This window comes from Hemitrygon akajei, chromosome 14 (genome assembly GCF_048418815.1).
Source record: "Hemitrygon akajei chromosome 14, sHemAka1.3, whole genome shotgun sequence".
Lineage (NCBI taxonomy): Eukaryota > Metazoa > Chordata > Chondrichthyes > Myliobatiformes > Dasyatidae > Hemitrygon > Hemitrygon akajei.
The window spans coordinates 87,818,034-87,844,370 of record NC_133137.1 but is presented as its reverse complement, the minus strand read 5'-3'; the positions used below and the strand labels follow the sequence as shown (position 1 = coordinate 87,844,370).

Here is a 26,337-nt window from a genome sequence, read left to right as displayed (position 1 = left end):
ATTCATTTATTCCAATCTAAATGTCATATTTTTATTAATGGTAAAATAACGAATACACATAAAAAGCAACAGGACTCACCCTTTTTCTTTAAAAAAAGATGTCCAAAATTATTTACTAATTAATTTATCAATGATAATCTCTGCTCAAAATTACCATGGCACACAAAATAATTTTTAGATTATTGCTTATTTAAGCTCACACTTTATAAAAGGTTTGTCACCTCTTATAGTAAAAGTTATGCATAACCTCATATACACCTCATATACCATCTGGGTAGTCTCCAGACCCTTGGCATGAACATTGAACTCTCCAACTTCTGGAAATTCCCTCCCTCTCTCTTCCCCCATCCTAGTTTCACTCTGCCTCCTCCTCCAGCTGCCTATCACCTCTCTCATGATTCTGCCTTTTTCTACTACACATGGTGCTTTCCCCTTACATTCCTTCTTCATCTTTCCTGCCTATCCCCTCCCCCATCCCTTGATCTTTCCTCTTATTGGTTTTTCACCTGGCACCTACCAGCCTCCTCCTTCCCACCCTCCCCCCACCTTCTTTATAGGGCCCCTGCCCCCTCCCTCTTCAGTCCTGACGAAGGGTCTCGGTCCGAAACATTGACTGCTCGTTTCCACGGATGCTGCCCGACCTGCTGAGTTCTTCCAGCTTGTTGTATGTGTTGCTTTGACCCCAGCATCTGCAGTGTTCTTTGTGTTTATGTATAACCTGTTGTGTATTTGATAGTTCAATAATTTTAAGTATTTTGTTTGATTAAGCATTCTTAGTTCATTTAAATAATTCAATGTGGATTATATGTAAAAGTACATGAATGGCATACGTCATCACACCACTAAATCACACGTACGTGTGCCCCGCTTAAAGTAAAACCAAAGTTAGACTTGCATTTCCAGCTCCCTTGTGATCCTTTCAATTGGTTTTTATGTTTTAGAGTTATAAAGCACAACATAGCCCATCTGTGCTGAGCACGTTCCCACGATCAGCAATGCAGAGTTGTGAAACCCACTGCGTCGATGAATCAGAATCAGGTCTTTTATCACTGTGGTGGAATTGCTGTTTGCAGCAGCAGTACAGTGCAAGACATAAAAACTACTATAACTTGCAAGAAAGGAACTTTACAAAATAAGAAAAAGTGGCTTTAATCACCGACCACCATGCCTATTTATACTAATCCCACTTAATTTCATATCCCTCTACACGTAGCTCAATCAACAACCTGTCCAGATGCTTCTTGAGGGACACAGATCGGCTAAATGCACACTATCTTTTCTCCAGAGTTGGGGAATCAAGAACTAGAGACCATAGGTTTAAGAGGAGAGGAGAGGGATCTGAGGGGCAACTTTTTCTGTATATGGAAGGTGCTGTAAGAGTAAGTAACTGAGGCAAGTACATTAACAACATTTAAAAGGTACATGGATAGGAAAGGTTTACAGGGATATGGGCCAAATGCAGGCAAATGAGGCTTGTTTAGATGAGCATCTTGGTCAGCACGGACCAATGGGCCAAAGGACCTGCTTCCATTCTGTATGACTATGAATTTTAATAATGTTGCTGTTCCTGCCTCTATTACCTTCTCTGGCAGCTTGCTGCAGATATCAACTAAATTTTGTGTGAAAAATTCACCCCTCAGGGAAAATGTACCCGTTAGTTCACCATTACAGAGTAAAAGCTTTATGATGTGATCTATTTTCTAAGTTGTAGTGGCTGGGGGAGGCTGGAATTTAGAAGGCATTGGGGAAGATTGAGGCTTCATTTGAGAAGAAGTGGATTGGGTATTTAAGGAAGGATTGCATTTTGGCTGCTACATGTATGTTACAGATCCCAATAGGCCTGTGGGATAGGGAAACACGAGGATGTAAAGGAAGGTGGATATTGCATTAGAGCAACCACAGGAGACATTGTAAAACCTGATATATGTCTACTTTCTGTCTTCTATTGGGCAGAAAGCTTGAGTGCGCATACCACCGGGATCAAGGGCAGCTTCTATCCCATAGTTATCAGACTCTTGAGTAATCTTTGTATACAATAAAGAAAAACTCTTGATCTTTCAATCATCCCATACTGACCCTTGCTCTTCATTTGTCTATCTGCACTGCCCTTTCTTAGAGCACCACACATAAAATGATGGAGGAACTCAGCAGGTCAAGCAGAATCTATGGAAATGAATAAATTGTCAACACTTCGGGCCGACATCCAGACAGGCAGAACCGAAAAGGAAGGGGAAAGATGCCAGAATAGGAAGGTGGAGGGAGGGAAAGGAGCACAAGCTAGAAGGTGATAGTTGAAGCCAGGTGGGTGGGGGAGGAGGGCTGATGTTAGAAGCTGGGAGGTGATAGGAGGAAAAGGTAAATGGTTGGAGAAGAAGCAATCCACTAGGAGAGGAGAGTGGACCATGGGAGGACGGGAAGGTGGAGAGGCACCAGGGAGAGGTGACAGGCAGGAGAGGAGAGGAGGTAAGAGGGGGGGCCATAGTGGGGGCATGAAGAAGAGGGAAGGGGGAGGGGGAAAATTACTAGAAGTCAGAGAAATTGATGCTCATGCCATCAAGTTGCGGGCTACCTAGATGGAATACAAGGTGTTGCTCCTCCAACCTATGAGTGAGTGGTCTTATTGCAGCGGAAGAGGAGGCCATAGACTGACATGTCAGAATGGAAATAGGGATTGGAATTGATTCTGCCGTTTTATTTTCCTTTTAGACTTCCTCAATGCACTTACGCATGGAACGTTCTGTCTGGATAAGCCACTAACAAGAATTTTTCACTGTATCTCAGTACATGTGACAATAGTAAATCAATTACCAATTAGCAAGAGGTGAAAAAAAAGCTGGGTGGAAGGGCGGGTGACTTGTACATCAGTGTAATTTATACACTAGTGCACTAGTCTACTAAAGTTAGGTTACATATGGGGCCTCCGTTGCACAGAATCTCAAGAGACTGCAGAGGGTTGTAGATTCAGCCAGTTCTATCATGGGCATAGCCCTCGCCACCATCACAGACATCTTTAAGAGGCGATGCCTCAGGAAGGCGGCATGCATTACTGAGGATCCCCCGCATCCGGGGCATGTCTTCTTGTTACTACCATTGGAGAGGAGGAACAAGAGCCTGTAAAACCCACGCTCAAAGATTCAGGAACTGCTTCTTCACCACTGCCATCTGATTCCAGAATGAACCATGAACATTGCCTCATTATTCCTTTATTTAATTTGGTAATTTATAGTAAATTATATATTTTGCGATGTACAGCTCAGCTGACACAACATCTAAGTCAGTGACAATAAACCTGATACTGGTTATAATTCTGGAAGACAACAATCTTTTTCAAACTTCCCTGCCTGAATTTTCGTGTTTGTTCATATTTTACTGAATTTGAAACGATCAAACTGTAAAGCCCATTAAAACAAAGTTCCATTCTCCAAAGAGTGAGATTTTGCTTTTGAGAGGGGAGATCATAAATTAAATTAAGTTAAAATCATTAAAACATTTTACCTCCTGAAGGTGACATCAGGTAGATGTACTTTCTGGCATCCAGGAGGGTCTCCTGGGTGACAGGGACAAGGCTTCCGTGCTTCCAGACCTTGATGCGCCCAGAGAAATTGATGATGTTGAAGTGATCAATGGGTCGAAGGTCTTTGAGGATAGTGAAAAGGGCATCTTTAGTCTGCAAACATTATCTGTTGTTTAGTGAAAGGAGTTTGTACACGAAGTCATCAAAGCCCCATTTCTAAACTGTATTTTGGCCAGGTTAGAGAAGTCATTTATAGAGCACCTTCACATTCCACGCACTTGATATCCACGTATTATACCTAATATGTGCATTTGTTAAAGAGTGGACAGTGTGGCTGTTCAAAAAGACAAGTCACTGAGCAGCAGCAGGATATATCAGGGTTTATTAGGTGTAGATTTGAATAACGAGGTCTTATACAGCTGTACTCTACTCGGGTGACCATATCTAAAGTAGGGTGTGTATCTTTGTTTCCCCTTACCTAAGGAAGGATGTATTTGCCATCGAGGAATTGCAGTGAAGATTCACCAAACTGACTCAAGGATGGCGGATTTGCTGTAAGAGGAGAGATTCGATCGACTGGGACTGTATTCGTTAAAGTTTCGAAGGGTTATTTCATCCAAGCAGACAAAATTCTTAGAAGGACTGACAGATTGGAGGAAGCAAGTTTTAGATGTAAACTTGTTATTGTAAGTACCTGCAAAAAGGGTAGTACTCGCACCGTAAGTCGGGTGCATATATCCTGAAACTTGGAAAACAGCGACATTACAGGTTGGACCAAGTTATGGGCAATAATGATGCATTGTATAAGCAATGCTCAAACCTTAAATATAGGACCATAAAACAGGACCAGTATTAGACCATTAATTTCATTTTTTGTACCAGTAGAGCCACCCCACCCCCTCTGCTTATGTGCCCGGCCTTTCAATACAATGTGTATCATTGGATATTAAGCTCCCAACTATGATCTTCTTTTAGCCACGACTCAGAGACACCCACGACGTTATACCTGCCAATCTCCAACTGAGCTACAGGATCATCTACTTTATTCTGTACACTGTGTGCCTTCAAATATAACACCTTCAGTCCTGTATTCTCATCACCCTTTTCAAACTTTGCCCCCATGTTACCGGAAGTTAAACTAGTCACCCTTTCTAAACTTTTTGCAATATTTTGTTTGTTCTGAAAACTTCGTAACCTCTCTTGCATTCTCCTTCTCTTTTACTTCAGGCTCCTCTACCTCGTGCATGACGGTCGCTGTGAGGTGATGGATGGCCCACGTGATGGGGATCTTTGATAGCGGACATACTCACATTTCATTAAGTTTATTTTCTTCTAAGTTATGAATGATTTATGTTCACTTAAATTTATGTTAAATTATGATTGAAATTGTCTGTTAATGCACTGCACTAGTGCTGTAAAAAGATAATGGCATTTTCATGGCACTTATAACTGGTGTAAGTATGCCTGTGATGACAATAAACTTGAACTTGAGTGGCACCATCTTTCTACTGTGCAGGGAGCAGGTCTGGATATCAGAACATATTGATCCATGCACAGTGGCTCATAACCCTCCTGGATGGAGCCAAGGTTGGAATCTCAGCAAGGTCTAGCCCATTATGTTTTTCTCAAATCCCCTCACCTCTAAAGTGTGCAGAACCGTCTTATCTCTAAGTAGTTTGATGCTGATGAACGGACTGGAATTATGTGTTGCTCCAGAGTCCCTCCACATCAGGCAGTCCACAGTTAATGTGGCACTAACAGGGTACTTGAAGGCACATGATAAATAGATCATAGTCAGCATGGTTTCCTCAAGGAAAAGACTTGCCTGACAAATCTATTATAACTCTTTGAAGATATAACAAACAGGATAGACGAAGGAGAATTGGTTGATGTGTACTTGGATTTTCAGAAGGCTTTTGACATGATGCTACATATCAGTCTGCTTAACAAGCAACAAGCCCATGGTATTGCAGGAAATATTCTAGCAAGGATAAAGCAGTGCCTGACTGGCAGGAGACAAAGAGTGGGAATAAAGGGTGATCTTTCTGGCTGGCTGCCGGAGTCTGTGTTGGGACCAATACTTTTCACGTTATTTGTCAATGACTTGAATGATGTAATTGATTACTTTCTTTCAACGTTTGCAGACTATATGAATACAGGTGGAGGGGCAGGTAATTCTGAGGAAGTAGGGAGGTTACAGAAGATTAGGAGACTGGTCAAAGAAATAGCAGGTGGAATAGAATGTCAGGAAGTGTACGGTCATGGACTTTGGCAGAAGAAATGAAAGGATTGACTATTTTCTAAATGGAGAGAAAATACAAAAAAACTGAGGTGCAAAATGACTTGGGAGTCCTTGTACAGGATTCTCTGAAGGTTAATTTGCAGGTTGGGTCTGTGGTGAAGAAGGGAAATGCAATATTAGCATTCATTTCAAGAGAACTAGAATATAAAAGCAGAGATGTAATGGTGAAACTTTATAAAGCATTGGTGAGGTCTCACTTGGTATATTGTGAGCAGTTTTGGGCCCGTGATCTTTGAAAGGATGTGCTGAAACTGGAGAGAGTTTAAAGGAGGTTCACAAGAATAATTCCAGGATTGAATGGCTTGTCATATGAAGAGTGTTTGATGATTCTGGGCTTGTATACACTGGAATTCAGAAGATGAAGGTGTGACCTCACTGAAACCAATCAAATTGTGAAGGCTTTGATGTGGAGAGGATGCTTCCTATGGTGGGAGAGTCTAAGGCCAGAGGACACAGCCTCAGAATAGAGGAGCGTCCTTTTAGAATGGAGATGAGAAGGAATTTCTTTAGTCAGAGAGTGGTGAATCTGTGGAATTCTTTGCCAGAGACATCTGTGGAGGCCAAGTTTTTATTTATATTTAAGGCAGAGGCAGATAGATTCTTGATTAATCAGGGCATGGAAGGATACAGGGAGAAGGCAGGAGATTGGGTTTGAGAGGAAAATTGAATCAGCCATGATGAAATGATGGAGCAGACTCAATAGGCGGAATGGCCTAATTATGCTCCTATATCTTATGGCCTTATAACAGTTTTTTGAACAGGGGTTCCCAACTTCAGGTCCACAGACCCCTCGATTAACGATAGGGATCAATGACATGAAAAAGGTTGGAACATCTGTTCTAAAGTTTACAGACAATGGCGTGGAAAAAATCCATCAAGTGGCAGTTCTGTGGGCGAAAGCTCCTTGCTAATGAGAGAGGTCAGAGAAGAATAGCCAGACTGGTTCAAGCTGTCAGGAAGTATCTCAGATAGCTATTCATTACAACAGTGGTGCACTCTCACCTTTTTTACACTTTATGTATCTGAAATTTTTGGTATCCTCTTTAATATTCTATCTTTACCTTATTAATGACTTTTTAAAATTGCCCTCTGTTGGGTTTTAAAAGCTTCCCAATCCTCTAACTTCCCACTAATTTTTGCTGTATTATATGCCCTCTCTTTGGCTTTTAAGTTGGCTTTGACTTCTCTTGTTAGTCATGGTTGTGTCATCTTTCCTTTAAAACACTTCTTCCTCTTTCGGATGTATATACCCTGTGCCTTCCGAATTGCTTCCAGAAATCCCAGCCATTGCTGCTCTGCCATCAACCCTGCCTGTGTTCTTTTTCAGTCAATTCTGGTCAACTCCTCTCTCATGCCCCTGAAATTTCCTCTACTCCATTGTAATACTGATACATATGACTTTAGCTTCTCGTTCTCAAATTTCAGGGTGAATTCAATCATATTATGATCATTTTCCCTAAGGTTTCTTTTACCTTAAGCTCTCTAATCAATTCTGGTTTATTGCACAACACCCAATCCAGAATAGCTGATCCTGTAGTGGGCTCAGGCACAAACTGCTCTAAATGCCATCTCATAGCCCTCTTGAAATTCCCCCTCCTGTAATCCAGCACCAGCCTTATTTTCCCAATCTAACTGCATACTATTGTAACATTTCCCTTTTGGCATCCATTTTCTATCGCCCACTGTAATTCCATGAGAATCCCAGGAGATCCACAGTTTCTAAGATCTTCAAGCCACCCTGTCTGGCATCAACAATCATTCCACAGTCAAAGTCACATTTCTTCCCCATTCTGACAATTGATCTGAACAACTGAACCTCTTGACCATGTCTGCATGCTTTTATGCATTCAGTTGCTGCCACATGATTGGCTGATTAGATATTTTCATTAATGAGTGTACCTAATAAAGTAGCCACCGAGGGTACTTAAGGTAAATTTTGGATAATACCAATGAACATGGATAATTCATATGATTGCAAGAGTGACTAAGAACTGGTGGCATTTCAATTATGGATGACAAGTGAATTTTTATGTTACAAGGTAGCAAGGGAATTATTAAAACATGTTATGACTATGTTAGTGCAAAGAATAACGTAACATTATCACCACTTACAAGACTCTGTAATTCTAATTCCTCCATTAGAATCCTCATTAACGAGCATCAGAAATTACTGATTGCAGATGTCCCTGTTCACATTAGAACTGTATTCCTATTAAAGCTATCAGTTTAATTCATACATGATTTAGAGATGACAATTGTTAATAAATGTCGTATTCCTGATTTTGTGAATTAAGTGTTTTATTCTCCCCACTGGTCTGACAGCTGTTGTTCAAGGAATGGGGTCCTGTGAGGTGACACCCACATAATGACTCTGAGTGAATTTCATTTAAAGGGAAATGAGAGACTCATGCAAACATACCAACCAACAGTGGAGTAGTTATATGTTTGTTTTGTTTTCTGCAGAATTTGGGTCGGGGGAAATTGAAAGTATATCTTGCTGTGGGACTTTGTGGCAATCCCTGTTATCAGTTATAAAGGAAAAAACAGGATTAGATTCAGAAAGTTTACTGTGGTAAATTCCATTTTGCATTGTTACCACTGAACTGCTTCTCCTATATTGGATGCCTACACAGTCAGTACTAGGTTTAGATAGCTAATCATCTTTTTTAAAGCATCATACAGATTAGAAAAAAATTTGGTCATGACTTGACCTACTTCAGCTGCATGTACAACATCAGAAACATTCAGTGCAGCAACATTTTCCAAAGCATACAATAATTTTTGAAATGACAACAGCTGCATTCAAGCAGTCTGGATTTCATGATTGATTATTTTCTATAACTTATGCAATTTCGCATTCAAATTCCAGATTCTCTTTGTAGATCTCCAATTGTCCAGATTTGGGTGTTATCACTGCAGAAAATCTGTCCTGCAACTTGCATATCAGTGCCATTGCAAAGGAGACATGGCAACACTTCTAGCTTCTTCAAAGTATGTGAAGATTCAGCATGTCATCTGAAACTTGGACAAACTTTGATAGGTGTGCAGTACAGAGCATAATGACTGGCTGCATCACGGCCTGGTATAGAAACACCAATGCCCTTAAAAGCCTACAAAAAGTTCACATGTCCAAGGATAAACTTGCTCAATTTTATTCTTATGTTAATCCAACCTGTGACAGATGTCATTCTGAAGTTGCTTCATTGACCCACATGTTTTGGTCTTGCCTTTTCTTGCAAAATTATTGGAAAGATATTTTCGGTACTATTTCAACAGTTCTGAATATCAAACTGCAACCGCATCCTATTACTGCAATTTTCGGTTTACCAATGGTGGATAATAGTTGTTTATCCCCCTCAGCTCGGTGGATGATTGCATTTGTTACATTAATGGCTAGAAGATCTATCCTATTGAACTGGAAAGAAATTAATCCTCCAACTATATTTCAGTGGTTTTCTCAAATTATTTCTTGTTTGAGTTTAGAAAAAATTTGAAGTGTTGTCTTTGACCCTTCAGTTAAATTTGAAGAAACTTGGAAACCATTTATTCAACATTTTCATATGAGCTAAACTGACTTTTCCTAAACCTTACTTTTATTATCCTTAATTATTTGGATGGAGGTACGGAGTTATTGATGCTACTGTGTATATTTGACACAATGCAATGGCCCATGTTAGTTAGGTTTTTTTTTCTTTTTTGGGGGGGGGTCTTTTTTTCCTTATTTACTCCATTTTTCGTAATTACTATGAGTTTGGGAGGTTATTATATATGGATTATCATCTATTTGTATTTATACTTTAAACTATTAATTATGTACTCTCAAACTCTCCGTATTCATGTTTAATTTATGTTTGTTTAAAATTAATAAAAAGATTTTTTTTAAACCTACAAGAAGTAGTGGATGCAGCCCAGTTCATCATGGGTAAAGCCCTCCTCACCACCGAGTATATCTGCAAAGAGCACTGTCACAGGAAAGAAGCATCCATTATCAACGACCTCCACCGTCCAAGCCATGATCCCTTCTTGCTGCTGTCTTCAGCACCAACACCACCAGTTGCTAGAACAGTTATTATGCCTCAACCATCAGGCTCTGGACCAGTGGAGACAACTTCACTCACCTCATCACTGAGTTGTTCTCACAACCTATGGACCCACTTCCAAGGTGTCTTCATCTCATGTCCTCAATATTTAATGTTTATTTGTTTGTTTGTTTATTTATATATGTATGTATGTATGCATTTGCCCAGCTTGTTGTCTCTTGCATGTTAGTTGTTTGTCTCTTTCTGTGCAGTTTTTCATTGATTCTATTTTGTTTCTTTGTAGTTACTGTGAATGCCCACAAGAAAATGAACCTCAGGGTTGTATATGGTGACATACGTACTTTGACAATAAATTCACTTTGAACTTTCTTCATACTTAATCCAATGCAAGTAGAAATAAATTATTGGAATTCAAGTTATCTAAAGACTTGAGAGTAAGTTCTTCTGTCTCTTTCAAATATGTAGAAACTGCAGTGCCCCAACCATGCATATGCCTTAATGATCTTGTTTCCCTGTTCAAGGATCAAGGATCAACTTTACTCATGTATTTTCAGCAGATTCTGGTTAATTGGACAGTTGGTTAATCCGGTCAGCCACTGATTTGGGACAACACTTAAAGAACAAATACAAATTGAGAAAATAGCTAGGATTGCCTTGTTTATTTGGGTCACTGCGCTGAATTTGTTCATTTACAGTCAATCAAATGAACATCAGCGTGCATTAAATGAAGTCCTCCGTCGATAACTATTAGGAACTAATACACAGTCTTATAGTACTGTAGTAGTTTTAATAGTGTTCCAAGTTATTCTGTATTTTATTTACATACATAATTAGTTACTTAGTTTGTCTTTTTCTTTCTATTTCTTTTGGCTAATTGGGCAGCTGCTTAATTGGCCCAAAATGACCTGGTTCTGGTGTGTCCCAATTAACAGGAATCCACTCTATCAGAAATTTGCAATGGTGTGTTGGTGCAATAAACAACAAAAAAAAACAACATTCAACTATTATATATAATAAAGAATGATATAAAAAATAATAAATTCCACACTGCCTATAGATGCCCTGGTCCAATGGGCCACAGTATATGTGGAACCACAGAAGAGACAGAGAGACATATATCACACTCCAAGTCTCATGCTCTCTCTTTCTGATTCTAAATCCCATCTCTGATGGCTGTCTTACCATTCCACTTCACTGCACTGTTGCATTGCTACACTACCATGGCTCCTAAATATATAGTCATAGAAATGCACAACACAAAATCAGGCCCTTCAGCTCATTTAGTCTGCGCCAAACCATTGAAACTGCCCAGTCTCATAGACCTGCACACAGACCATAGTCCTCCACACCTGTCATCCATGTACCTATCCAAACTTCTCTTAAACATTGAAATCAAGCATGAACGCACTGTTCAAACAGCTCATTCCGCATTCTCATGATCCTCTGAGTGAAGAAGTTTCCTTTCATGCTCCCCTTAATCTTTTTGCCTTTCACCCTTAGCCCCTAACGTCTAGTTGTAGAGCCATCCAACCTCAGAGTTGATTGTTTAAGTGTTCTGCTAAAGGGTTTTAGATCTGGTATATGGACCGTTTCTCTCCCCACAGATGCTGCTTGTGGCTTGGTGAGTACTTTTCTGATACTCTGGTTTCCTCCCACATTCCAAAGACATGTGGATTAATAAGGGTTAGTAAACTGTGTGCATGCTATCTTGGTGTCAAAAGCCTGGTGATACGTGCGGGCTGCCCCAGCACATCCTCAGACAATGTTAGTCATTGACAGCAAATGATGCATTTCACTTTCTGTATGATTCCATCTACATGTGACAAATAAACCTAATATTTAATTTTCTTTAACCTGTTATGTGTTGCTCTTTTAAACGTAACCAAATTCTACCTGCTGCTTGAATCCATACTAAATTCTGCACACCATTCACCAGCCTCCCTGTTGTGTTTTAATATTTAAGAAATTTTTGAGTTATCTTGCATATATATTGGTTGATGAAGTGTTCTTGTTTGTTTAAATAATTAATTACAAGTTATAAGTATAAATACATGAATTGCAAATGTTTTCATATTACCACAATACGTGCATGCCTCACTTTCAGTAAACATGAAGTTAGACCGGCATTCCGGGACTCCCTTCGAATTAGTTTAATGTCTTGAAGTTACAAAACAACACTCCCTCTCATTCTATTGTAGTCTGTCTGCAATTGCTTATTTGCTCCCTTTAATTTTTAATGCAGTAAACTATTCCAAAGCATTATATGGAATGTAAACAGTACAGATGAATCAGCCCATTCTCTGTCTCGCTTTGATTACTTTTAATTCCTAATGAGGAACCGGAACTTGCCAAAGACAGCAGATGATTGAGTTAATTTGGATCAAGTAGAGAAAAGGACAAATGCTAATAATTTGCCTGAAAAATAACTGAAAGCAGCTGGAGTAAGCATTGCACACTACGGGATATTTGACATTATGTATCAGTGCCAAAACCAGATCGAAAATGTCAAAGAGTTGTTGCATTTATGAACTCTGGAAAATTGGACCAAGTATCGGTCATTGGATCTGCAAAACACAGCACAAGTATGATGTGCAGTGTTCAGTAGCAATAATGATTGGCCCTTGTCCAGTCCATCTGCCCAGAGTGAGCAAGTTATACATTTCTGAACACTGGTTCATAACCATTCACCTTGTGGTGAGGCAGCTTTCAGAGCTCAGAAATTCACCCTCTCTTCTATGTGTGAAATGTACAACATAGACCCTAAATAGAGGAGAGAACCAAGCCATTCAGCCTATTGGGTCTGCTCTTCCTTTTATTTCATGGCTTACATTTTTTCAAACCTATTCTTTTGCCTTCTCACCCTTAACTCTTAACCCTCTACCAATCATTAATAACCTCTTGTCCATATTAATCTCTGGCTTGGCACGGCATAGTAGTGCAACGCTATTACAGAGACAGCAATCAAGGTTCAGTTCCCGCTGCTGACTGTAAGAAGTTTGTACGTTCTCCCTGTGACTATGTGGGTTTTCTCCAGGTGCTCTGGTTTCATCCCACATTTCAAAGACGTACAGATTAACAGGTTAACTGGTCACATGGCTCATGAGGCCATAAGTGTACTGTATCTCTAAAGAAATAAGTGAAAGACTTGGCCTCTGTGGCAACAAATTCCACAGATTCACCCTCTGAAGAAATTCCTCCTCTTCTCTGTTTTAAAGGGACTTCCTTTTATTCTTTGGCTGTGCCCCTTGAAACTATACTCATCTAATGATGGAGACATCCTCACCATGTCCACTCTAATCAAGCCTTTCAGTATCCAGTAAGTCTCAATGAGATCTCCCCTATATGCTAAGAAAGTCATGGTGATCTCTAGTTTGGAAATTCCATCCTAATAGCTTCAAAGTAAATGGATTTCAGAATCCAAGTTCAATGCAGATACTAGTTTGAGAGATTTTATGAATTTTATCTATCTAACCAAAGGTATGATGTAGGGTTTGACTATAACATTTAACATTACAACCATCTGAGAACACCTGTTAATGGAATTCCATAAACTTGGTCCCATTATCAAAGTGAAAGAGTTTACCTGTTTTATTTTATTTCCAGCCATTGATCCACTTGTGTCGATTATAAACACCACATTCTTTGGCACAGGGGGAAGATCCTTGGGTGCAAAGTAATGAACAAAATACCCATTCTGAACCTGTAAAGGAACGTCAACAATCTTAGTATAATTGTATTCAGTTCTACTCGTCACATTATAGGAAGGATGTCAAAGGTTTAGAGATGGTTCAGAGGAGATCTATAAGGATGCTGCCTGGATAAGAGGACATGTCATTGAGTCATTGAGGACTACAGCACAGAAATAGGCACATTGATGCATCTAATCCATGCTGAACTGTTAATCTGCCTAGCCACATCTACCTGCATCTGAACCATATCCCTCCCATCCATACACCCATCCAAATTTCTCTTAAATTTTCTCTTCGAACCCATATCCATCAGCAGCTTGTTCCACACTGGCAACTCCCGCTGGGTGAAGAGGTTCCCTTTAAATATTTCACCTTTCCCCCTTTAAACTATGACCTCCAATTCTAGTTTCACCCAACCTCAAAGGAAAAAAGCCCTACAAGTATCTTATGAGGAAAGGTTGAGCAAACGATGGCTTTTGTCTTTGAGCAATGGAAGATGAAAGGTGAGTCGATGGAGGTTCTAAGATTATGAGAGACATAGAGTGGACAGGCAACACCCTTTACCCAGGGCAGCAATGGCCAATACCAGAGGACATACTTTAAGGTGAGTGGAGGAAGGTTTAGGGGAGGTATCAGAGGAAGGTTCTTTACAGAGACAGTGATAGGTACCTGGAATGCACTGCCAGGGGAGGTGGTAGAGGCTGATATTATTGGAACATTTGAGAGATTCTTAACTAAAATGGAGGGTTATGGTTTGTGTTGGAAGGAGGAATTAGATTGATCGTGGAGTATGTTTATATAGGTCAGTACAACATTGTGGACAGAAGGGCCTTTAGTGCGTTGCATTGTTCTATTTTCTGTTTTAAAACACTGCATGGTTATAAGTGGTATAATGGGCTATCAATACTGGTGAAACAAGTTATTAGTCTTCATCTCGTGATTATCTACCAAAGTCTTAAGTCTTTCCATTGATGACAATAATGCAGAGCTTAAGAACATCCTCAACAAGATACTTGAAACCATTGATGAGTCATCTTCAAGTAGAGGTGGTCTGTTCCTCACCACCAATGCAGATCTCGGGTATTGTATCATAACCCCATTTCACCATGTCAGATTTTGATCAGCTGAGAATAACTCCAAGATGCTGACTGACTGGAATTGGATTAAATAATGGGGACCTGGATTCAAAAGCACTTTTAGCTTTTCACAAGCCAACTTTTCAAAAGTGGGGAAAGCTGAAGCTCTGAAATAAAAGCACAAAATGTTGGAACCACAGCACATTAGGCAACATCTGTAGAGATAGAAACAGTTACTGTTTCAAGGAGACACAAGAAACTGCATTTGCTGGGATCTGAAGCAATAGACAAGATGATGGAGGAACTCAACAGGTCAGATAGTATCTGTGGAGGGAAATGGACAGTCAACAGTTTGGGTCAATATTTAAGGTCTCAACCTTAATTGTTGATTATCTACTTCCACACACCCCATCAATGCTGCCTAACCCATTGAGTTACTAACTCAAGCCTGAACTACATAGAACTATAAAAATAATGAAAGTATACAAAAAATATCTGTGACAACAAGTTAAAATGAATATACCTGGTGTAAACTGTGTGTAATCACACTGATGATGATGATGATGATGATGATGATAATAATAATAATAATAATAATAATAATAATAATAAATAATACTGAAATGTGTTAAAAAATGGAATATTTAAATGTTCTCATAATTAGGAAATTAGGACACAGTATAGTAGGAAGGTATATTGAGCAAACCTGAACTTCGCCAACTCCCAATTCTCTGTTAACATCGTATCTCAGAATGAAGTCACCCAGAACACCATTCTCAGCAATTTCATGTTGCTGTTTAACAGTTGGAGCAAACTTGACATGGGCTGATGTCCTGGTTTGGTTGATCTTGGTCGATGGTGGAGGTGGACCTGTAACAGGAAATTTGGAAGACTTGACCATCACTTTGGTGAATAGAAATGCATGTTTCAAAGTTCAAGGAAGATATTATCTTCCAGCATGCAAAAGAAGACAAATTGTGCAAACACAAAAATAAAAACATAATAATGATGGATGGGGAATGAAGGGGATGAGAGAGGGAAGAGAAAAGTGGGAAAAGGGATGATGGATGATAGATAGGCAGATAGATAGAACATGAGTTGTAAAGTCCTTGAAAGTGAGTTCATAGGTTGTGTTCAATTCAATATTGTGGTCAGTGAAGTTGTCTATGCTGGTTCAGGAGTTGGATGGATGAAAGGTAATAACTGGTCATGAATCTTGTGGTATGGGACCTGTACCTCCTTCAGTGGTAACAGCGAGAAGAGAGAATGGCCTAGATGGTGGGGATCCTTGATGATGGATGCTGCTTTCTTGCTTGCACAACAATTAGAGTTTTACTAACTAACACAAGGACAAATACAAGGGATGATAGAAATTCAGAGCAACACACACACAATGCTGGAGGAATTCAGCAGGTCAGGCAGCATAATGGAAGAGATTAGCCCGGAAGGGTCTCAGCCTGAAATATCAACTGGTATCCTGATGATGGGTCTCGGCCCAAAATGTCGACTTCACAATCGACTTCGCATAGAGGTTGCTTGACCTGCTGAGTTCCTCCGGCATTTTATGTGTGTAACACAAAAACAAAATGCATTGCTTCCAGATTTTAAGTTAGTTAATAGCCTTGTAAATGCCAATCTTCAATACTTTTAAAACCTTAAGTGTTCTATTTATCAAAAATTGCTTAACTTTTTTCTACCTCAGTGCACTTTGTAATGATTTGATCTGTATGAACAGTATGCAAGACAAGCTTTTCACTGTATCTTAGTACAAGTGACAAGTAGAAACCAATACCAATGCACAGTACATGATATTAGCTTGTAAGTGGAATTCAAGAGTTAAGAATTTACAGTTGATCATGCTTTGATAATGCATTGTCAAGTAAAAGTCAATCTTAAATACTCTTGAATGGGTTAAATATTTTACCACAGTATTTTATTCAACTGGAATGCTCAAGTACATAATATTAGCCCATATTATTTCCCTCTAACCAGAAGACCCGAACAAAACCGAGTTTGTGATGGAAAAATATGATTTAGCCATTATGGAATCTTGACCACCCATTTGCCTGGGTCAAGATGGCACCGAGCTGCAGCCTCCATCCAGGTCACAGCTCAGAATTAGTATGTTTTAGGATTTAAATGTGCATGGGTGAGTGGGAGAGAGGGAAGAACGGGCTTATTTTGCTGTTCTTGCTTTGTCGTTTGGTATGTTCTGTTTTGTCATGTTCTGTTGAGAATGGTGGGTATACTATGTTGGCGCCATAAAGTGAGGCAACACTTGGGGGCTGCCCCAGCACTTCCTTGGCTGTGTTGGTTGTTAAAGTAAATGGCACATATCACTGTATGCTTCCATGTGCATGTGATAAATAAATCTGAATCTGGTAGACTGGCTTCAAATCAAATCCGGTTATGCCCATTTGTGAGGACACGTTAATTGAGATTTTACAGCAGAATTTGCCCCACTGGGCCCTGTTAATGTGCACCAGAATCAGATCATTGAGACAGAAGTAGCTTGAATTAGTAACTTGACGTTCTAACTAACAAACCATGCTTTAAGAAAACAACTTGCATTTCTGTAAGCACGCACAAAATGCTAGAGGAACTCAGCAAGTCAGGTAGCAACTATAGAGAGGAAGAAGCACTCGATGTTTCAGGCCAAGACTGTTCTTTGTTTTCCCAAAGTAACTCAAAATATTTTTTTCATCAAAGTACATATATGTCACCATATACTACCTTGCAATTTGTTTACTTGCTGGCATTTGCAGGAAAATAAAGAAAAACACTGGAATTTATGAAAACACCATACATAAGCAAAGACTGACAAACAACCAATCTGCAACTGACAAAATAATAGCAAATATATAATACTGAGAACATGAGTTGCAGAATCCTTAGAAGTAAGTTTATTGGTTGTGGAATCAGTTTAGAGTTGTGGTGAGTGATGTTATCTACGCTGGTTCATAAGTCTGATAAGAACTATTCCTGAACTTGATAGTATGGGACCTAAGGCTCACGTATCTCCTGCCCAATGGTAGCAGTAAGAGCATGGCTTGGATGATGGGACTCCTTGATGAGGTGGCTTCTACTGCTCCCCTGAGCAGAGATTCTGTGAATTCACTACTCTCTGGCAAGAAGCACTTTCTCCTCATTTCCTTCTTCAATCCATTATCCCAAATCTATTTATTTATTTATTATTTGGGGGAGGGGTGTATTTGCACAGATTGTCTTCCCTTGCACACAGGTTGCTTGTCCTTGTTTGCTTGTAGTTTTTCGTTGATTCTATTGTACTTATTTGTTCTACTGTAAATGCCTGCAAGAAAATTAATCTCAGAGTACTATATAGTAACAATATACTTTAATAATAAATTTACTTTGAACTTTGAACTACTATATTGGAAAGTCATCCTTGTCTTGTGACCAAATCTCTGCAGGGGGATTTGAACCCAGAACCTCTGACTCAGAGACAAAGGCACCACTAGAAAATATACAGTTGCTGGGGCTTGCAAGCTCAATAATGAAATGCGATTGCATTTACCTCACATAGCAAACTTGCTCATCATAACTTATTGCAGAGGTGTCCACCTCTACGTTCTGAAGTACCTGCAGCACTGTGATTGGTCAGCTTGCTCGTCCTTATAGGAGCGACCTCCAGGAAAGTGATCCCAGAATTCTCCATCAAATGGATCTCCACCAAGAGCCTCGGAACGATTTGCTTGGGTCTGACACTGATAACGTGCGTGTACTTTCCCAGCCGCCTCTCCAGGAGTTCCTCGTAGGTCAGAAGGAACAATCCCTTGGTCCTTGCAGGCAACTTTGTAGTTACAGTGAAGGTTTCCACCTCACTGTCCCTGTCGGGGAACAGGTCACCAAAAGTTAGATTACTTTGTCTTCGGTCTCTTGCAGGTAATGCAAATATTTATTTTATTTTGAGGTGGTCTAATAAGGTACACCACCCAGCAACCCACTTATTTAATCCTAGCCTAATCACAAGACAATTTACAATGACCAATTAATTGGATCTTTGAATTGTGGGGGGAAACCAAAGTATCTGGAGGAACCCGCGCATTAATGGGAAGATGTACAATATTCTCACAGGGGATGTCAGAACTGAATTCCAAACTCTGATGCCCCAAACTGTAATAGTGTTGCACTAACTGCTATGACACTGTGGACCCCAATATGCAATAATCAATGATACTGAAGGAAGATCACAGTAATCATCATGCAAAAAAGACATCCCAATCCGCCAAAACCTCTCGGTGTATTTCTACAAAGACTTGTACTTTGTGCTTGATGATTCCCAGGATAAGGGCCCATACATTCTGACTGCAATGGTTGGGTATTCTGAAATGGGTTAATCTGAAGTGGAATCACAGAGATCTCAGAAAGTCCAGCAACAAAACCACATCAATACATCAATAAAGTTTACCAGAGAAAATGGCAGGAATGTAGTAGTTTAGCTGGAAATAAGGAATAGCTTACTCAGGTTTAATATAGCAATCTCTGATGTACACAAATGTACGATGTACACATGCACATTAATTTCTCTTCCTGGTCATTTTTTCCTCTCCTCCTTCTCTCTTCTTCTATTCCTCACTCTGGCCTCTTACCCCTACTTCTCACCTGCCTATCACTCCCTAGTGCCCCTCCTCCTTTCCTTTCTCCTATGATCCACTCTCCTCTCCTATCAGATTCCTTCTTCTCCTGCCCTCTACCTTTTCCACCCACCTACCTTCACCTATCACCTTCCAGCTAGTCCTCCTTCCCCTCCCCCCAGCTTTTTATTCCGGCATCTTCCCCCCTTCCTCTCCAGTCCTGAAGAAGGGTCTTGGCCCGAACTGTTGACTATTTATTCACTTCCATAAATGCTGCCTGACCTGCTGATTTCCTCCAGCATTTTGTGCACGTTGCTCTGGACTTCCAGCATCTGCAGAATCTCTTGTGTTTAATCTCGGATGCTCTAGTAAGTGGGACACAGAGTTACACTAATATGAGATTGGCAATTTTATCAAGATCCAGCAAACTAAATGATTTAACTTTCATAAATTTAAGTTCATATTGGTTGTTTATTTGCTCTCCTGGAAACATGAATTCTTAGTTGGACACTCTGCTGAATGATCTAAATTGCATTCTGGTACTTCAGCCAATTGGCCTTGAGTGTAGGAAGTGGCTTGTGTTCCAGCCATGGGGAATGGTTTCATAGCCAAGATTTATTTTGTCCCGTCCTAATGTGTCCCTCCCACCATCTGCAACTGGGAATCAAACCCAGTATCTCATTGGTTACCACATCTGGGCAGATAATCTCATTGAACTGTCAAGCAAGCTTGTGTCAGTTTACACTCCTCAATGCCTCATTAAAACAGCCAACATATTCAAGGGCCCCACACACTCCGGACACTCTCTGTACAGTGGCGCAGTGGGGAAAACTGGTGCTTCACTGCTCCACCGGCCCAGGTTCAATCCTGACCTCCGGTGCTGTCTTTGTGGAGTTTGCATGCTTTCCCTCTGACTGTGTGGGTTTCTTCCCAGTGATCTGGTTTCCGAGGTGGCGGCTGTAAGATCGGGATTCGTTTCCACCGCTGCTTGTACATTTTCCCTCGTGACCACGTGTGTTTCCGTTAGGGGCTCCGGTTTCCTCCCACATTCCAAAGACGCATGTACAGTGAGGTTTAATGAGCTGTGGGCATGCTATGTATATTGGCTCCAGAAGCGTTGAGACACTCAAGAACTGCCCAGCACAATAGCCACTGATTTGATTTGATGTAAATGATGCATTTCACTTACATGTCGATGTACGTTCGACAGGTAAAGCTAGAACTTACCTTCCACCCACCCCTCCCATCAGGCAGAAGATAAAAAGCCTGAAGGCACATACCACCAGGCTCAAGGACAGTTCCAATCCCACTGCTGTACAAATATTGAACAGTATCCTAGTGTTTTTAGAGGGATTCTTGACCCCACTATCTATTTGTCATAGCCTTACATTTATTGTCTGCTAACACTACACTTTCTCTGTAGCTGTAACACATTATTCTGCATTCAGTTATTCTTTTCCCTTGTACTATCTCGATACGCTGATATAATTAAATGATCGGTATGGTTGACAAGCAAAGCAAAGTTTTTCACTGTACCCTCAGTACATGTGACAATAGTAGACAAGTCTACTAATTGACCAGTCATTGATAGAAGCTTACAGGCCTCTTCACTCACTGAATCCAGCCTAATTAAACATCCTAGCTCTTGTTACACAGACATGATGTGCTATCCATGTCAATTTCTGCTGTGAAAAGATCTTCTGCCTCCAACACATGGTTAGAACACAAGCCAGTTCCTATTCTCAAGGCCAGTTGGCTGAAGTATCAGAATACAACTTGGATCAATCAGCAATGTGTCCAACAAAGATTTAGTGTTCCAGGAAAGCAAATAAACAACCAATATAAACTTAAATTTAATAAAGCTATATCACTCAGTTAGCTGGATTTAGATAAATTTGCTAAACTCATATTGGTGAAACTATACATCTCATTTACAAATGCATCAGAGATTTGTATATTAAACCTAAGTGAGACATTCTTTATTTGTTGCTAACCTAATAGTTTCCTGATATTTTTCTGATTAGCTTTATTGATGTATTAATGTGGTCTTCTGCCTAAAAAACCCTATCACCAGTGACATCTATTCCTATATAACGAAATGTTTCACCCTCAATTTCTCTCCACCCATTCCCTTGAAGACCCCTCTTCCTAATTATTGTGTGGACAGATTCTGCTCTAAACTCCATTTAAAAATTTTCAGAGGGCACCCCTGTAGCAAGGAGCATCTCAAAAACAAGGAGTCAGAGTGCGGTGAGGAGGTAGAGAGGTCAGGGACACGGTGTCATGTCAGTAACATTGTCCTCAACATCAACAACAACAAAAAAGAACTGCTATTGACTTCAGAAATGGGGGTGGTGAACTTGCTTCAGTCTACATCAATGGTGTTCAGGTCGAGAGGGTTGAGAGCAGCAAGTTTCTAGGTATGAACATTATAATTGGCCTGACCAGGTCCAATCACATTGATGTCACGTCCAAGGAAGCTCACCAATGCCTCTACTTCCTCAGGAGGCTAAAGAAATTTGGCATGTCCCTGTCGCCCTTTACCAATTTTTATCGATGCACCATAGAAAGCACCCTGTCTGGATGCATAGTGACTTGCTATGACAGCTGCTCTGTATGCGACCACAAGAATCTTCAGAATCGCAGACGCAGCACAGCGCAGCGTATGACAGGAACCAGCCTTCTTTCTATGGGCTCTGCCTGCTCTTCCCGCTGCCTCGGTAAAGCAGCCAGTGTAATCAAAAACCCCACCCACCCCAGATATTTACCCTTCTCCCCTCTCCCATCCAACGGAAGATACAAAAGCCTGAAAGCATGTGCTATCAGGCTCATAGGCGGCTTCTATTCTGCTGTCACCAGACTCTTGAATGGTTCACTTGTAGATAAGATGGACTCTTGACCTCACAATCTTTATGATTTCTCATTTTATCTTACTTGCATTGCACTTTCTCGGTAGCACTTTATTCTGTATTGTTTTTGTTTTACTTTTCTCTCGCTCAATGCACTGTGTATTGCTTTGATCTGTATAAACAAGCAAGACGAGATTTTTGCTGTATCTTGGACATGTGACAATAAATAAGTACCAATTCCCCTTTGGTTAAAAAAAAAGTCTTACTCTTAAATAGTTTAAGAGATAAAGGAAGCTAAAGAGATGCCCGCAGTTTGTCCACTGCTTTGCAACGCAGTCTCACAGGCCAGACAGTGACAAATGATACCTCAGAGAGATGAGATTTTCATTAGTTTGAAAGTAGAGTGGGCGAAGATTGTTGTGCAGCTGTTCCAACATGTGCTGGAGGTAATAAAATATCCCATTTTTTCCAGCTACATTGTTATTGAGTTATAATTTAGGAGAAAAAGAAGTCAGTTGAATTATGATGAAATATCCCGAATTGTTTCACGTGATCTGGTACAGAAATTTGAATGCACAGGAATGTAGGAAGCTGCAGTGAGTATTGGACTCAGCTCAACACATTACGGGCACATCCCTCCCCACCATCAGTAACATCTGCATGAGGCATTGCCTCAAGAAAACAACATCAGTCATCAATAATGCCCAGCATCTGGGCTATGCTGTCTTCTTGCAGCTACTATCAAGTAGGCGGTACTGAAACCTGAAGTCCCACCACACCAGATTCAGGAACAGTTACTTCCCTTCAACCACTCAGTCCGTGAACCAGCTGGCACAACCCTAATCACCTCATCAATACTATAACAATTTTGATCACTTTGCACTACAATTGACTTCATTTTTGTTCTAATTGTGTTTTTTCCCTGCAAAAATTATGAAGAATTTAATGTATGTTTTTTTTGTGAACACTGCTTATATGATGCTATGTGCCTGTGAGGCTACTACAAGTAAGTTTTTCATTATCCCTGGGCAATAGATGTACTTGTGCATATGACAACAAACCTGTCTTTGACTTTTGAACAAGGAGCATAGATACAAAGAAAGAATGGAGTATCTTTTAGCAAAGACTTTCTGGTCACTCTACCATGTCAATTGTGACCATATGAATATAAGGCATAGGAGCAGAATTAGGCCATTCAGCCCATTGGGTTTGGTCTGCCATTCAAGCATGGCTGATTTATTTTCCCTCTCAACTGTTAACTAAATGACTCCAAAAATATTGCTTTAGCTGCATAACCTTCGTCTCCATCTGAACCATTCCCTCTGTTCTCTCCAAATCCCCCTAAGTTAAAACACATCCGTTTCTCATTTTTCTAGTTCCGATGAGGGGTTATTGACCCAAAACAGTGACTGATTATCCTCTCTTCTTAGGTGTTGTGAAATTTATTGTTTTGCAGCAGCACTGCCGTACTATAATTAATCTAAAATCTCAAGCTTTGTTATAGTGTTCAAAACCACAGGCATATTATCCTTATCTTCTCCATCCACTTTGTCCTCTGTGGATTATTCTTCAGTGCAAATGCTCACTCTGTGGCACACAAAAACACAAAGGTTCGTCACGTCTATACTTCCTGCTGCCAAGAGAAAGCAGCCAGCATTATCAAAGTTCCTTTCCATCCCGCACACTCTTTCTTCCATTCAGCAGGAGCTGCAGAAGTTTGAAAACGCATACCACCAGACTCAAGCCACAATCTATCCCACTGCTGTAGACTCTTAAACAGACCTCTTCAAGTTAAACATGAACTTTTAACTTCATAATCTACTTGGACATGGCCCTTGCAATTTATTGTCTGTCTGCACTTTCTGTGTAACTGCAACTCCCTATTCTGCATTGTTATTGCTTTCCCTTGTACTACCTTGAAATACTGAAGTGATGAAATGACCCGTAACAGAAAGAAGGCAAAACAAAGGCTTTCTCTGTACCTCAGTGCAAGTGACAATCAAGCAAAGCCAGAGCCAATCCCAAAGTCAATATCCATCTACACATGTCTGTTTACCTTATGCATGCCAGATGAGAATCAGAATCAGGTTTATTATCACTGACATATGCTGTGAAATTTGTTTTGTGGCAACATAAGACATTAAAAGCTTCTACAAGCTACAAAAACTAAATTAATAAGTACGAGGGGTGATTGATAAGTTTGTGGTCTAAGGTAGAAGGAGTCAATTTTAGAAAACCTAGCACATTTATTTTTCAACCTAGTCCCCTCCTTAGTCCAGTGGTCATGGAGCATACAGATCTTGGACCTTCAGAAAGTGTCCACAGATGGGTGATTGATAAGTTTGTGGCCTAAGGTAGAAGGAGATGAGTTATACAGCTCTCATTACATGCACATGCAGTTCAACTCTTTGAGTGATTATGCAGAAAGTTTGAAGTTAATAACTCATCTTCTACCTTGGGCCACGAAGTTATCAATCACCCCTCGTAGTGAAAAGAGAAACAGCATGGTCGTGTTCAGAGGTCTGTGGACCATTCATAAATCTGACGGCAGAGGGGAAGGAGCTGATTGTGGGTCTTCAAGCTTCTGAACCTCCACCCTGATGGTAGTAATCAGAAGAGGGCACGTCTTGCATGGTGAGTGTCCTAATGATAAATGCCGCCTCCTTGGGGCACCGTCTTTTGAAGGTATTCTCGATGGTGGGGAGGGTTGTGCACTTGATGGAGCTGGCTGACTCTACAACCGTTTGCAGCCTCTTGGGATCCTGTGCCATGGAGCCTCCATACAAGGCGGTTAATCTACCAGCACCGTGTTCCCAAAGAAACAGCATCTCATTTTAAAAGTCTTTGCTTTCACTTTCTGCAACCTGCATCCCCTGTAACCTCCCTCAGCCTTCTAACCCTCAGAGATATCTCTGCTTCTCTGTTTCCTCCATTCCATTGGGAAGCCAATTCTCTAGTGCCCTCTACAGTTACCTACTTTAACTAATTGAGGCACCAGAAAATAAGTGGCCACTTGAAGAATGAGGACCAATGCTTGGATTTTGAAAGCTCCAAAAAAGCATCACCAACTAAACGACGGAATTTCCAAGCTCTTGGAGGCTTGAACTTTCATGGTGTCCCACTGGTTTGCTGATGCAGCCTCCAGTAGAGTGGTAACCGGGATTTCTTTATTAAAGCAAGCTTTGCTGAACTCACAGAAGATTTACCATCTGCCCAGTGCGATCCCTCAGTCAATACCAGATGAAAGGGCAGCCAAAGCAATCCTTTTCAAACATCTGTTCACGACTGCTTTGGAAGAATAACTCGAGCAGACATGATTGGCTCACCAACTGCTATCTCATTTTTCTCTATCAGTGGACAATGGAATTATCTCTTCCCAAATCCCAACGTTCTGCCGAGTTGGCATTTTAGTGAGAAACCCCCAATCCAACGATGTGACACTGCCTTTCCTAGCGTTTTGACTGGAAACTGACAAGCCGGGTAGAACTGTGACTATGACCATCTCCAGCTTCCTTCCCCAAACACTATAAATTAGACCTGACATTTCTGGCAGGAGTCTCCCTTATATAATTAACATGACTTCCATTATTCACAATGCAGCTGTAACATAAGGGAATTTAGACCGCTGGTCCCAGGAGCAGTCATTGTTGACCGTCCCTGGGAGACCTTCAGAAAAATTTAACGTTAGATTTTAACATTAGCTGTATTTGTCTCATGTAGATCAAAACATACTGTGAAATATGTTATTCACATCAAATTAAATCAGCGAGGATGGTGCTGGGCAGCCTGCAAGTGCCACCATCCTTCCCGCGCTAACGCAACATCCCTTCAACTCATTAACCCCAATTGTATGAACGTGAAGAAACCTAAAGCATCCAAGAGAAACTCGCACGGTCACGGAGAGAATGCACAACTCCTTATAGGCAGTGGTGGGACTCGAACCCCGATCTTGCCAGCTGGCGCTAACCGTTATGCTACTGTGCCGCCCTAGACCCCTGAGACAACAGCACACCTTCTCTATGTCTGACCATTTGCCCGGTTCACTTCCGAGCAAGCAATGTTAACTCCTCCCTGACCACTTACCTGATAACTCTTACCCGATCTCAATCCCCTAATCATCCCTCCAGACTCCCATCCCAAGCTCTCCCAACAATCCCACTCAGCTCCAGGCCCTGACCCTTCCCAAAGTCTCCTTTCAGCCCAAGGCAATGATCATCCAATGGCCATTCCCAAACCCAGACCTGAACCTCTCCTAGCAATCCTGCTTAATCA

At 40.7% G+C, this 26,337-nt stretch overlaps 1 protein-coding gene across 1 annotated transcript in view; it reads right to left on the bottom strand.

The window, feature by feature from the left end:
- itih5 (inter-alpha-trypsin inhibitor heavy chain 5) overlaps positions 1 to 26,337 on the bottom strand; it is a 52,325-nt gene that overhangs the window by 14,481 nt on the left and 11,507 nt on the right. The window contains exons 5-8 of the mRNA XM_073066528.1: positions 18,222 to 18,469; positions 15,328 to 15,491; positions 13,440 to 13,556; positions 3,496 to 3,667 (exon numbers count right to left, since the gene is read on the bottom strand). Coding sequence (XP_072922629.1) covers positions 3,496 to 3,667; positions 13,440 to 13,556; positions 15,328 to 15,491; positions 18,222 to 18,469 — 701 coding nt within the window. The remainder of the gene's footprint in view (positions 1 to 3,495; positions 3,668 to 13,439; positions 13,557 to 15,327; positions 15,492 to 18,221; positions 18,470 to 26,337) is intronic.